At 34.8% G+C, this 15,749-nt stretch overlaps 1 protein-coding gene across 8 annotated transcripts in view; it reads left to right on the top strand.

The window, feature by feature from the left end:
- The window catches only part of LOC124369236 (CLIP-associating protein 2), a 192,551-nt gene that overhangs the window by 64,830 nt on the left and 111,972 nt on the right, over nt 1-15,749 (top strand). For 6 of the 8 annotated variants that reach the window (XM_046827120.1, XM_046827121.1, XM_046827117.1 and 3 more), the window contains 2 exons: nt 3,324-3,382; nt 14,573-14,639. In XM_046827120.1, the coding sequence (XP_046683076.1) occupies nt 3,324-3,382; nt 14,573-14,639 (126 nt within the window). Of the gene's footprint in view, nt 1-2,105; nt 2,441-3,323; nt 3,383-14,572; nt 14,640-14,695; nt 14,724-15,749 lie in introns of those variants that run through there. The other 2 variants (XM_046827123.1, XM_046827116.1) reach the window with 2 other exon arrangements.

Genomic DNA, 15,749 nt, shown 5'->3' with positions numbered 1-15,749 from the left:
CGACAGAAAGTATGGCCGCGGCGACCGCAGATTTGTCACCGGGTCAGTACTTTTAGTTTCCAGTAGAGTTTTGGTAAATTTATTATTTCAAACTGAATGGTTATCAAATATACCAATCATATCAACTACACAGATGTGGTTTCGTGTTTGTTTGAATTAACAAACAGATGTATTTCGTCTGAATATATGCGTAAAAGAAATCAAACTATAATAGCAATTATACTAAAGTAACGAAGACAAAGGCATGCAACTGTTGTATAAAGTGTAAATTATTAGTATAGGGTAGATTTAGAAGATTAATTTATGACATATAGATCATCTTAGACAAACGAACCCAAACAGATATTATTTTGTTTTATATTCTAATTGTTGTCTATTTTTATTTTTTATTATTTTTTTGGAAATTTGATACACTTGTACAAAACAATATACAGAAACAAATTAAAATTGTCGCCCCAGTAAATAAATTGTTTCCTCCGTACTAGAACTTACTAACTAACTAACTAAAACAATATGTTTTGTATATGTTTCATGTTCTAAATATTTTCAGATTTTTGGAAAGGGTAACATAATTCTTCTTATTGCTGACAATTTGGTACTAAAATCAGCTTTCTATCGTTATCAGTTAGTTTTTCACAAATCGCAAGAAACCCCATGCCAGTAGGCTTATGTTTGGCCTTATCCCCAAATGGCGGTGCTCAATTTTGGTACATAGTAATTTTTGGTCCTGGCCTCAAAAGGTTTAAGCAGATGATGATATTGATGCAGACCCATCTAAATATTTTGCAACCAATTTGAAATGTTTTCTGTAAAATACTCTTATGGTTAGGGTTTTAGTAACACCATTAAGTATGTATATTGTGAGTAATAATTTTGTTTAATAAAATCTTAGACAAACAACTACTTTATTATTTTTTCGAATAGTTCATGATTCTTTTAGAAATGTATAACCTGGACTGAAATATCTAGTTGAGTTGAACAATGCAGGTAATAATACCAGGTAATTCTATTCTCTCTCCTTGCGGTGGCTATATCTCAGCAGCGGAACAAAAGGTTTGTGTAGACAGTCATGTTTCGCGATAAACACCAATTTCAGTAATCAAATAATAGAAATAAATACCGACGTTGTTACTCAGAGGTTCGTGCCTGACCGACAATTAATTATTGCAAATTTGCGAATTAGTGGTTTACAGAACGAAATACCAACACTGTCGCGAACAGCAAGTTAGAGGTGCAAATACACGGTTTGGCAGAATGATTGATGGAGTGGCGACAGTGCTGGCCAGAAGTAGCCTTTGTCCACTGTTACGATAAGTGTTGTTAGGGGAAACGATTGGTTGTGAAGTTGACCAACTTCAAATTACGAAATTTAGTACACGCGTAGTTTAAAACATTCGTACACCGAAGACCTGGCCGGCACGGTTACATTCAGTTCAGAAGCGAGATCAGACATTTATTCTTTAAAATTACGGAGATTGGTTCAATTAAAACTGTAGTAATCGAACAGCCAAAAGTTGGCACGGCAAAGCTAATAGGTTACGAAATAAGGAGTACTTTTGAGGTGACATGAACACGGCATGTGTATGCAAAACTGTTATGCAAATTATAAACAAAACATGACTTTGCATATCACCAAATGGAATATTTCTGAGTGTGAATAACACTTAAAACTAATTTGGTATCAAGTGGCACATCTTCGTACCAAGACACAGTGTTGAACAGTGTTTTTGTCTTAGTACTCCGCTCGGCGACAGAAGATTTTGCGCGTAAGTAACAATACAGATGACGTAAGCCGGGAATTGCGGAACGTGAGTCCAGGCGGAAAATAATGTTGATCATTAAACAGTTGTAAATGAAGGATTGGAGGCTTGTACAAGCCGCTCCCATGGGTCGTGCCTTGGTGCGGCGTAGTATGGCGGAGCGGCGCGGCGGCGCGGCGGCGGCTGGCGTAGCAGCAGTGCATCCAACACCCGAGTGCGAGTTTGCGGTCGGTCATACGCCTTCGGAATTTACGGTTCTTAAAATGCAAAACATGTTATTTGGATAATGTGCTGAGAAGGAATCATGATTAAAATCACGATTGTAAATATCAGATGATGTGAAAAAATAGACGAACCGGCTCCCCTACAATACAAAATGGCAAAAATTATTTAAAAAACACATATAGGAAAAACTATTATCGCATACCAACGCTTACTTACCAAATAAACTATAATCCAGTGCTTTTAGTTGAAACTGTTAAACGTATTGTCATATTATTTACTTATTTAGCCATCACTTTGTGGAGATTTCTGAAGAGGGATGAGAAAGCTAGCTGTCATATCAAGGAAGAGATAGCTTCAATAGACCACGAAAATCATTTCTTTATGTTAAACCAAGAGTTCTTATGTATTAATTTTGAACCTATCAAATAAGGTTCTGAAAGTACGAGTATATAAAGGTAGTATTATAGTCTTAAAGTCTTGACCTCTTCATTCTAGAGAATTGCACTTTGTCATCCTTTATTTGCCTCTATTTTCGATGATTCTAGAGAAAGTTGTTATTCACCAGATTTTATATACAGTATTAAATAACAGGGTTTGCGTCCAAATTCCCAATCAAGTTTCAGACGTTATTGTACTGTTCTAGTAAATTTCTTGTAAGTGTGTGATGATTTTATGGAGGCCAAGTTCAAAGGTAATTTTACCACTGTGATTATGATGGGTTATATACTGACTCGTTAAAATACATATGCTAGTAGTCAAAGTGCATTATAATATTAGGGGTTTAAAGATAGTACCATTTCTTGAGTGAAATCTTCCATGGAAGATAGTTCTCAGGTTAACAGGTTGGAAACAGAGTCATGTGATCTATTTTAAAGACAAAGAATGCCTCAAGGCAGTTTCTTAGTCTCATTCTTTTCAATCTGTACCCGTTTTTATATTTAAAAAAATGTTATGCCCTTTTAGTTTGAAGTTAATATTGAATGTTTTATGCCAAATTATTTATTACAGGTAGGTATTTTTGTAGATTCTTATTGGCATTTTTACAAAAGCCATAATACAATAGTTTCTGACACTACTCAAAGTTACTTAACAAAAAATTCAGTTACTTTTGATATCATAATGTGTTTTAAACCTTATGTTGGTAACAAGTGAGTTTCTGTTCTGAAAAAAATAGTACTAAGCCTATAACTATAAACAATGTGTAAATCACTTTAAATACTCAAAAATATATGTTTTACTGATATAAAAATGTTATGTTTATAGACTAGTCAAAGGCATTGTTGATTCTACAGGTATTTATCTTTATCATATTAAATTTATTTATTTTATTTGTTACAGGAGTTACTCCTCAACAAACCCCGGCTGAAGAAGAGGATGAGCCAGATTTTGCCGTCCCTGTAAGTTATATAGTTGTTTTTCATATCATTTTCTAAATTGTGCTCATTGACAAATCAAATTAAACTCACAATAGTAAAGATACTATTTTAATTAAAGATTTAGAGTCAATATATGTTACTTTTAAGATTTATGCTTTAAAGTAATTTTAATGTTTGGTTTTGTATGGTTCCTGGAGTAAGTTTTCTTAATTTAGTTCAATTCTGAAAATATATGTAAAGGTAACAATATTTTCTTTGACATTATCCATTATTCAGTGATACAAAAAATTAGTAACACTACTTTTTGAGATCTGCAATCTGATTTATTCCTCAAGTGGATAACCAACTTGACACATAACTACAAATCCTACCAAAGCACCACTACCCACACAAGTCGGAAGTCATAATAAACTTGTGTCCATAAGACTTGTACTTAATAAATCAAAGACAAATTATTATAAGCTGTATTAAAGAATACAGGTCATAATTGGTCTGCACTCAATAAGCAACCACTGACAACTCAATGAAAAATCCTATTACCTTCACAATCCTTCCATCGCCAAAGAAAACTTGAAACTAAGAATCAGACGATATTATGTTTGTAGAACTATATTTTTTATCTTTAAGGTAGTGTCAGAAACACAAGAGTATGATAGACATATTTATTTATCCCGATAATGAGAATGAGAGTTCCAAACATTTTTAACGAAACCTCTTAACACACCAATATTGAAACTCTTCATTTATAGTGTCAGGATCATGGTGTAGGCATACTATAAAACTAGATCACCTTTGGATACATAATACATAGCAGCTACCATATTATTTAGACCAATTCACATTAAGAAAATCAAATCTCTAAGTAGTAAAAAGAATATATACATAATTTTGATAAAATTATTGTTAATTTGAAGGATTATACAAGGAAGATTATCCTATACTGTAACTTATTCCTGAGAAACTATTATGGTGTCTTGTTTGTTCAAATATAAGACGTCATCAATTTGACTTACCAGTGAGGGAGTTGAAACTTCAACTGGTCAGCCAGGACGGTGTTCGTCAGTCACTGAGTCCCGGCCATTTTTGAACTGTTCTACCCACTTGTAAAAATTGCATGATCAAACAATATCACCATACACTTTAGTCATTCTAGTGCATATATTCACTGGTTTTTCACCTTCAGCAAGTAAAAAACGAACCTTGTTTCACTAAAGTAGAGTTTTTCAAGTGGACTTGTCATAATTAAATGTATTTTTGAGGTTATAAAAACAACAATGTTAATCAATCAGCTGATCAGGGCTTATACCAGTGATGTCGTTGCCGTGTAGTGACAGTACGGAGCAGTGTAGACAGTGTGTGTATGTGAGACAGTGTATATATGAGTGAGAAGAAAATTAGTGAGTTTTTCTTACCATCAACACCCAGATCAGCAAAGCGGCATCGATCATCGTCATCACCCGAATTACCAATCTCCCCTTCAGCTTCAGGTACAATGGCAGGTGACAAGGTAGGAGACATCACACAAGAGCAGCTTATGAACAGTCTAAGTCTTTTGTTGGATCAAAAGTTAGCTAATCTTGCCACCAAGGAAGATTTGGCTCGTTTAAATGAAAGAATCGAGGGCCTGCAAGCTGAAAACAGTGCTTTGAGGGAAGAAATAGCTGATATAAAGAGGCAGAGCAGTGTTGTGGTGTCTAGGCTTGTGAACTTAGAGTCAAGGTCTAGGCGCAACAACCTCATATTTAAGGGGCTAAAAGTACCGGATAGGGCTACGGGAGTGGACTGTTGTCACGCTGTACAAGCGTTCTGCAAGGAAGTGCTAGGTTGTGGTGACAATCTCTTCGTGAACCATGCACACACTCTAGGCAGAAGCAAAGCTGTCATCGCGCACTTGCCAGACGACCGGGACATACACTACATCATGTCTCGTGTAAAAACCTTGAAGAACACCGGCTACATCGTCCACAGAGACTATCCAGAAGAGATACGGCAGAGGCGGGCTAAGCTGGTTAAGGTCCGAGCTGAGGTGGAGCGCGTCACAGGGCGGAGGAAGATGCCGTTAGTGTCCGACCACCTGACCATCGAGGGCTGTCGCTTCACGTGGGACGAAGGGAAGCTGAGGGCTGGTGCGGTGGACGGCGGCACCCGACTCAAAAAGGTTGTGGGCCGAGACTTCTCCCAGTTCCTCGGTGAGCTCCAGGAGGACAGGCAGCAGAAAGAAGCGGCAGCAACCGGAGGCGGCGGCGGCGGAGGAGTACCATGGCCAAGCGGAGGCAGTGACACCAGCAGACGCTGAGGAGGTGCAGCCAGTCCCACCCCCCGGCAACAGACAAGGACTTCCATAACGGACTCAGAGCGGCATGTGGACGGGTTAACGCTTTTAGTATGTAATGTTTGTGGTCTCTTAAATACGGTCAGTGACGATAGTTTTTTTAGTTTTAATAAATAAATATGACGTTATTGTTTTATTAGAAACGTTCATTCCCTTACGGGAAGAAGACTATATTGTAAATAGTTTGGTAGATTATAAGTTGAAATTTTGTTTTGCACATAGAATAGCGCAGTTTGGTAGGAATATAGGCGGATCTATAATCATGATAAGGAAAAAATCTAACTTTTTTAATTGCATTAGCATAGTAGAGGAAGAACATTTTTCTGTTATAAATGTCGAAGTAAATGGGACAAAATTATTAATTGTACCAGTGTACCTTAATGTTAATAATTGGAACAGGGACTTTGAAAATTTGACACATTTTTGTCGGGAAAATTTCAACAGAAATTTAATTTTAATAGGAGACCTGAATGGGCGAATAGGGCACGAGCAAAATTTAGAAAATGAAATAAATTTAGAGGATTTCAATGGTAGTAGTGGAACTTTAGTAGTAATCGAAATTCAAAAGATATGGTTGTAAATTCAAATGGGCGTAAATTATTAGAACTTTTTAATTATCGTGGGTTAATAGTTTTGAATGGCAGATCTAGAGACTATTCCGAGGGCGATTTCACATTTATCAATACTAGAGGATGTTCTGTAATAGATTTAGCCGCAGTTTCCATTAATGTGCTAGACTCAATCAGCAATTTTCAAGTGGTGGACTTTCCAGGATCAGATCATCGACCCATTGAATGCACAATCAGGGGTGGCGCTTCTGACCCCGTGGTCGGGGAGGGGGAGGGGCTGCTCCCATTGATGCCGAAACTCAGGTGGTCTGATGGTGCTAGTCCGACTACACTGATAAGCTGGAGCGGACAGTTACGGAACTACAGTTAACTAACAACAACCAAAACAACGTTGACAAACTCGTGGGTTGCATAGTTGACTCAGCTCGGGGAAACATCAGGTGTTGCTAAATAATAAGGGGGTTAAGAAAAAACAGATTTGGTTTGACTTCAAATGCTTAGCAGCAAGAAAACGCGTATTTCGGCTATTAAATCTCTTTCGAAAAAATAATTCTATGTTAGTGAAAAGCAAACAGAAGAACAGAAAAAATATAAGACGTGTGGCAGGAAAAAGAAAGATCACTTGGAGAGTATTATAACTGATTTGAGACATGCGTCTGATTCTAAAACATTATGGCAGGCATTAAATAGGTTTAAGAGAAAAAAGAATGAAAACTGGAAATATTTCAGCCATTATGTGGATTGAACATTTTAAAGGGTTGTTGAATCCACCTTTGCTGTCATCTGGGATAAGTTTTGCACTTCCTGAGGTGCAGGACGACTATTTAGATAGAGACTTTTCTCTTGACGAGCTAGAGTTTGTTTTAGCACGAATTAAAGCTGGAAAGGCCCCTGGATACGACAGAGTACCGTATGAGTTTTTCAAAAATTCTCCTACCAGTTTTAAAAATAAATTGATTTTTATGTATAATATTATTTTCAATACTAGTGATGTACCCGACAGTTTTAAAAAGTCAATAATATTTCCACTACACAAAAAAGGAGACTTGGAAGAAGTAGGAAACTATAGAGGGCTGTCATTTATCGATTGTGTAGGGAAGATATTTTTAGGTTTAATAAATAATAGATTAAATAGCTGGATAAGTGAAAAAAGAATTGTTAGCGAGTGTCAAGCTGGATTCAGAAAGGGGTACTCAACCATAGACAATATATTTAGTTTATCCACTATGGCAAACTTGAAAATTTTAAGTAAGAAGTTATTTTGTTTTTTTGTTGACTTTTCGTCGGCTTTCGACACCATAGATAGAAACGCCTTAATTTATAAGTTATCTTGTTTGGGTGTACCTACGAAAATTATTAACCTACTGAAGAGTTATTACAACGGAACAACTGCAGGTGTTTGGTGCAGGGATGGAGTCACTGACAGTTTTGACACTAACATGGGCTTGAGGCAGGGCTGCATACTTAGTCCAACAATGTTTTCGCTGTTCATTCATGATTTGCCAGAGGTGCTAGAAGGGGGATGCAGTTTTGGAGGGACTAAAGTAAATATGCTTATGTACGCGGACGATATAGTTATAATTTCCCCCTCTCCAACAGGACTACAGCATATGATAAAAAGGTTAGAAAATTACTGCGAAAATTGGAATCTGTCTGTTAATTTGAATAAATCTAAGATTATGGTGTTTAGGAAAGGGGGTAAGCTGAGCTCTGAATGTAAGTGGTGGTATAAAGGAAACAGAATCGAGGTGGTCAATAGCTATAAGTATCTAGGTATGTCGTTCACATCCGCATTATCGTGGAATCAACAATTCAAAGAAAAATTCAGATGTGCGAGAATGACAATGAACACAATGTGGGGCAATTTAATAGGTAACTCCAGGGTCCCAATCAGTGCAAAATTTAAATGTTTCGAAGCCGTTATTAGAGCAATACTGTGCTATGGAGCACAAGTCTGGGGATGTCTGGAAAGCAACGGAATAGAAAGTGTTCAAAGAGAATTTATTAAGAGACTTTTCCAGCTGCCGCACAACACACCTAATTATGCGATCCACTTAGAAGTAAATATTGAAACTATTTTCATGTACACTCTGAAACTGAATCTTTCTTATTTTATGAAAATTTTGTCCTGGGGTGAAGACCGCCTACCAAACATTCTAGCAAGACAAACTATCGAAGGTAAGAGCGCATGGTGCAGGAGGTGGATAGAGTTAGGTGTCAGAGTGGGAGTTGAGGTAGATTTCAGTGTGCAGGAGTTGGACATACTGCAGACACAGCTGATGAGTGTGGTAGAGGGGCTGAGGGATAGGTTTCATGCAGACTGTGTGGGCAGAGCACGGACCTCTCGTTATCACCAGCAGTACCTGACCCTTGATCTTGACCTTGGGGACAGAAGCGCAATCAGTAATAACCTTGATGTTGGTACTATTTCACGGGTTATTAAAGCTCGAGCAGAACTTGTCAGCTTAAATTACAAGCCTTCGCTAACAGGTTCAATTTTTACCTGTTCTTTGTGCAACCTGCAAGAGAATGAAACAGTTTTCCACTTTGTAGCCATATGTCCTATTCTCAGGAATATTCGAAAACAACAACAACAATTGTATATTAAGTAAAAGGGAGTTTTTGGAATTTTTGAATGGGAGGGATTGGCAGGCGTTAGGGGATTATATGAAGGACGCTTGGAGGTACCGATGGAATTTAATACAGGAATTCAATTTTTAGATTTTTCTTTTTTAATTTCTTAATAAGTAAGGAAAACTGTGCAAACATAACGCGCTAGTTATAATGTACATAGTTACGTAGATTATGAGTTTATATTGCACTTATACATCACAGGAGAGACCATTAAGATAAGGATTCAGTCTTTACTTTTATATTCCTTCTTCTGTACTGTATCTGTATATTTGTATCAACGTAATATATTGTATTAACTGCCTTTAGGATGTAAATGTGTTTTTACTTTTTCTCTTTTACTGTACAAATTTCGTTTTGTGAAAATTTTGGTAGTTTAGCAGTTTATTTTGTACTGTATTTAATACTCCTATAGATTAAAGCCAGCCAGCTGACGGTCATTTTGACCAATGCTGTCAAGTGTTTGAAGTTGGATTCACTGTGGGGACCTAAATGTGTATACCAGTGATGTCAACAGCTATAAAAGTATCAAAATTACCCTACCAACAGTTTTCTCCCCAGACCTGTTTATTCCCTTTAATTATTGAATGACCCTCGTAGAGATCTAGCTTTGTGCAACTTCGTGCTTTTAGGATCTTTTTATAATTTTCAACACTTCTGCCCAACTCTATTTCCCTTATTAAGGATCTGACATAAGTCTTGAATTTGTACTTTTGTCTCTTTGTCTGTGCAATATCACTTGATATAAAGGAAACAAGTTTTGGTTTGGTAGAAATTTGAAACTTAGTTCCTCTTGGTCCACGGAAGAACGCTATTGATTTTGGGTTAAATGCCAAATGGCAGTCTGTCTTTCTGTTTGAATTATCAACGTGTGATAACTCTTGATACAAAGGTCCTAGGGGCTTGAAACTCGAGACATATGTTTCTCTTTGTCCAAGTAAGAGCTCTATTGGTTTTGGGGTAAAATGCCAAATGGCAGTCTGTCTTTCTGTTTGAATTATCAACGTGTGATAACTCTTGATACAAAGGTCCTAGGGGCTTGAAACTCGAGACATATGTTTCTCTTTGTGCAAGTAAGAGCTCTATTGGTTTTGGGGTAAAATGCCAAATGGCAGTCTGTCTTTCTGTTTGAATTATCAACGTGTGATAACTCTTAATACAAAGGTCCTAGGGGCTTGAAACTCGAGACATATGTTTCTCTTTGTGCAAGTAAGAGCTCTATTGGTTTTATGGTCAAAAAGTAAAAAAAGGACAGCGATTGACTCCTTTGATACTGCATTGTATCGGTGTATTTAAGAGTGGTCTTTGGTATCCAAACCAAATCTTGCAATACCAAAATACAAGATACTACTGTAGTAATTGTTTTCACTTTAAAAATTTTTAATTTTTCAGTCTAAAATTATTTTTTTGCTTCTTACAACAAAATTAAAGATGCTTAAATGATTATTTTTACTATCTTTTAGGAAACAATCTAAGGGTGATTGTTTAACTGTTGTATTATTATGAAATAGACAAGATCTTGTACTTTGAAAGTGCAATACAATCTTGTTTTTTTTACCTTGTTTTTGGAAGTGAGAGCCAATTTGCATTCTATAAGAACACAACGTACTTGTTCGAAATATTGTTTATGCTCTGAAGTGGCTAAAGCTAAAACTCATTGACTAGTGGCAGAACCCCCTTATACTTTGCTTTAGCTTGACATACTTACAACTGCCATGCACGTAAATAATAGTTATTTAAGCACCAGCTATCAAGTTAAGAAACAGAATGTAACAATTTTTAGTCTCTGTCTTGGTGATTAATATTGATTTAGCTATTATTTAAAAAGGTAAAATAATGTGACCTGTAAAAAAATGTATCATTTGGTTTTTTAACCTTTTTGATATCATGCAATTCCCACCCTTACCAAAATTACCATGACTGGTGACTGTTGACTTGAGGCAAAGTTCTATTAATTAAAAAAAATAACTAGTTAGTGTTCATATAAAATGAAAATTTGCTCTAGCCACTTAATCCACTTAACATGACTATGGAATCATAAAGTACATTAATAGGAACAGTCTAAAAAATATTGAATGTGAAAGTAAATTTGCTTGATGTATTGGAGGAGAGTATAATAAACATTTAATAAAAAAGCTGTTATATGAGCTTATTTAATAATTAGGGCACTCTCAGATTTAAGATCAGTACTCAGCCTATTTCATTAATCATTAAATAATTTTGAACTATTCTTTTGAATTTCTTGTGTAACTATGTGTCTGTCTATGTGTCTCATCAGGCATTTAGATAAAGATTACTGGACAAACCAACCCACTTCATTACTCAATGTGCTCCTGTCAGTTTCAACAGAGTATTATAACTTTGTATCGGATACAGCCAGTAACATGTTGCTCTTCTTTGAGTTTTTCGGTCTTGTGCTCACACATTTTTCAAGATTCGCTCTTAAAAAAAGAATAATTTCAAGTCCGGTGGTGCTGAATATATACTTTAGTTATGAAAAGTTTAAAATATGTACAACAGGATAATTAATTTTGATCCTACATGAGGTATAATATGTAATTAAAACATTTAATTTTACCCAAAGTATTGGACATATGTTGGCTGTTTGAGCTGGAGCGGTTACATTTTGCAGCACATTAAAAATTTGAAGTAACAGGGATTTACACTAACAATAAATAATGTTTTATGTTAAAATATTTTTTTTTTCCAACAATTTATATAAGTTTTATTCTGGATCCGTAAGAAAATATTTATAACTCCACTAGGATTCTATATTATTTTATACAAAACTTCACTTTTATACTGAAGAATATATTAGTCCTAAATATGATAGTAACATACTCATTACAACCTCTTCATGCTGTTCAGTTCTGTTTTAGTATTTAAAAATATGCAATGAGATATTCAAGAGTTGGTCAAGTATAATGTAATGAAGCCTAAGCAGTTAAGTGGTGACACTCTGACCTTTGACCTTGCCCTTTTTAGTCATCTTTGCCTTCTTAGGGTACATACATTGTATCACTAGTCATTAATATCACTCATTATTCAATTTTATTACAAAAATGTAATGCTGTAAGAAAGTTTGGATATTTGTGTCAAAAATATTTATTTTAGAAAAACAAATTTTAAACTTTTTCTACTATACAATAAAATGGTTCAATTGTGTTTTAAAATTCTTTTTTTTTTTTCCAAGCCACCTTGTCTACTACATACTTTCATTAGGTTGTATAGCGCAATTTAAACTCTAATCATTAATAAAAATTAACAATATGCATTTCTAACTCTCTTTTAACTTTCCACACTACTTATTGTGAAAACTAAAAACTATAGTTTTAAAATTATCCAATTTAGAAAAATTCTAACAAAAAATAAGAGAATATCATTATTGTAACTTTTTATAAGACAGAAATGACCCCCATTTCAGTATATCTTTAGATAAAGATTACATTTGAAAACCCAATCATATAATATACTACTAGTTACCCACAACTTCACATGCAATTTCCTGCCAAAAACAGGAACATCGTGGGTATCTTCATTTTAAATGACATTCTAAACACTCCTGAGATAAGTAATAGTCACTGAAAGATATTTCAATTTGACAATCCATTTTAGATTTATGTTTTGATCAGTATTTTGGAACCCTGATGTTGGAAAGTGAAACAGTTTTTATAAGTACTGTACCTGTGAATTAAATCAAATTTTTCTCCAATACTCCATGATATTTGATACAAAAGCTCCGAACGATTGGTTTGGAACAACGGTTTCAGGAACAAATTGAAGTGTTTAAGGGCAGTGAGGAAGAATCCTACAGTTGAAGTTTTTAGCTTTTCATTTAATACACTTATAATGTAATAAATATGTTTGAAACAGAAGTACATATTTTAGATATGTATTATTTCAGTTTTTATGGTTAAGAGGTCTAGATGTTAGACAAAATTGTGAATGCTTTTTATTGTAAGCATGTGTTGGCACTTCTAGTTCAAATGAATATATTTATGATACCATGATTGAGTTTGTTTTGTTGACCTGATCAAGAAAATATATACACATATGTAGGTCTGAGAAGCCTACATCAGTCAAAAAGTGTATACTTATGACTATTGTAATTTAGTCCAGTCTAAGGCATTTCTGGTGTAAATCAGATGTAGACATGTTTGTGGTACTTATTATTTCAGTGTTAATTGCCGAGAGATTAAAGACAAAAAGTAAACAAAACATCCACTGGCACATATTTCCGGATTAGTGTGTAAAGAAGCATTTCTGGTTCAGATAAATTATTTTAAACACACAACATAGTAGAGTTTTCCTTGTTTCCACGATCTAAACAATATACACACACACATACACATATATATATATATATATATTCAGGCTGAGAAGCATACTTTAGTCAAAACATCTCTACTTCTGGCCCTAGTAATCTTCTCCCGTGCCCTGGTAATGTTTGCATTGTTGCCCCGATGAAGAAATATATGGTCAGTAAAGTTGACTCCAGTCAAAACGTGTTTACCTTTGGTCAGTGTAATCTTCTTCCAGCCTAAGGATTTTTGGTGCCTTAGTAGCGTTTGCATCAATGCTCTGGCCAGGAAAATATATACATACGAGAGGACTGAAAACTTTTCATAGCTCAAAAAGCGTCTATGAACAGTCATTGTAATCTATGTGTGGTGTTTTAGTAGCATTTGCATTGTTGCTCCAATTAAGAAAATATATAATATATTTGTCTGAAAAGTCAGCATTGGTAAAAAAAGCAATTACTTCCAGTAATTGTAATTTAATTCCATTTGAATGTGTTTTTGGGGCGTAGTAGCATTAGCATTATGGTGCCGATCAAGACCAAGTTTGATTATGGTCTAAGTCGTTGGACTTTGGGTCTGAGTTAGAGTTAGTGCAGGTTCAAATCCTGTCTGTGACTCGTACTGTATCGACTCTCCCCTTTATTCTGTTTGATAAGGTCCTCGCACAGACCAGTGGGCCATGAGGACGGACAGAATAAGGCTTAAAAGGGGATCGGCCTCTCCTTTTTGTAAAAAAAAATAAAGAATATATATAAACACACACACACACACACACACAAGTGCACACGTCCAAAGTTTTCTTCGTTCATAAAGCAACAAGAATTTTTGTTACTAGTATAGTATCTAAAGCATAATACACATGTGTGTAAAATTTCACCTTTCTAGGCCAGATATTTATAAAGAAAAACATTTGTTGGGGTTTCAAGTCCATTTACCATCTATTATAAGTAGTAGATCATGAAAATGAATTTTTCTGTGTAGATGATGAAGAACGTGTGTGTCAAGTTGAATCTTAGACTTTGGAAAGTTGTAACAACAAAAAATAAAGTTCTTCTATGTTTAATGTTAATCAAACCTTTTTGTATGTTTGTTTTTGTGCAATTTGTTTGATTTTCTATATAACTTATAAGGCATTTGTGTGTCGAATTTCATCTTGACATAGGTTGTACTTTTATAATAGTTGTTAAGTTTACACTAGCATAGTTTATATTTTATCTAATATGTGTAATTTTTCATAATTTACCATCTTCTACACACAAGTTGCAGCACAACAAAAATGGAAAACACATACATTTATTATTGAAAAATAATGTTCATTGTTATCAAAATTGTGTGTAAGCTAATATAAATAATTTTATATTACCAATACTTGTTTCAGAAACCAAAAAAAGTGATATCAGTACAGGCTAAACCAAAGCCACAACAAAAGCCAGCAACAGCACCAGGTAAAATAAGTATAGAATGCCTTTATTCCACTTTTACATGATATTTCTTGTTTCAGTTTGAGAATGAGTCTGTATCTACCAAGCGTAAGTTATTGTGTGGGTTTGATTTTTATTTCCAGCTCACCCTGTCTCACAGCATGACTTGATCTTTTTTGAGTTGTTTACTGAAAGTAATGATCTAGTGCTCGAATTAATGTTTAACCATACATAACTATTTGTTATCAAGTTTGTTCTTTTAATTAAATAAAAAGGTTTCCATAGCTATTTACTTTGATGATAATTTGGGAGTGTCGTTGGTGTAGTAGGCTAAGACATCGGACTATGGATCTGAGCTAGAGATTCAAATCCTGTCTACAACTTTTGCACTTTTTATCAGTACCATCAACCTTGTACTGTATCGACTCTTCCCTCTTTTCTGTTTGATAGGATCTGCAAAATTAAAATAAGGACAGGCAGAATAAGGTTTAAAAGAGGACCAGCCCCTCTAAACAATTTAGTACAGCAGTGAATGAAAAAATATTTTTACTTTTCTGCGAACTGTACACTACTTTTTATTTGTGTTTTTATCACAGCTGTTAAAAAACTGCACCCGAGCAAAGTTACATTGTTTACTATGAACAGTAATGGTGAAACTGAAGAAACAGCATTCTGCCATTTTCTTTACTCCAAACTAGAGCTCAAAATTAAATTAAATAAACTTCTGTAGACTGTGGTTTGTGCTGTTTTTCTAATTTTTTGGGCAAAACAGCATCTTTGAAGGTTTGCTGTGAATTTTCTTCTACATCTCGTCTCAAAAGAAAAATTTGTAACCGGACATGTTAAATGTTAAAATTTAACGAAAAAATTTTAGGAAATTTCAGTTGAGTTTGACAATTATTGGTTTATAAAATTAACACTTGCCTGTATAGGCAAAATTTCAAACACCACCTTTCTGTGCATATCTGTCCAGTAGTTAACTCAGCTTCCTGTCTTACGTTCATGTATGTCTCATCCTGTGGTTAAGACACATTTATACAAACAAAATAAGGTTGTTTCTAAGATGTAGTGACAATATGGCAAATTGAACAGTTAACAATTTTTTAACTATCCTGCAAGACACTCTGAAATTCA

Source organism: Homalodisca vitripennis, chromosome X, assembly GCF_021130785.1.
Source record: "Homalodisca vitripennis isolate AUS2020 chromosome X, UT_GWSS_2.1, whole genome shotgun sequence".
Taxonomy (NCBI): Eukaryota; Metazoa; Arthropoda; class Insecta; order Hemiptera; family Cicadellidae; genus Homalodisca; species Homalodisca vitripennis.
The sequence above is the reverse complement of the archived record's forward strand: the minus strand, read 5'-3'. Positions and strand labels throughout refer to the sequence as shown.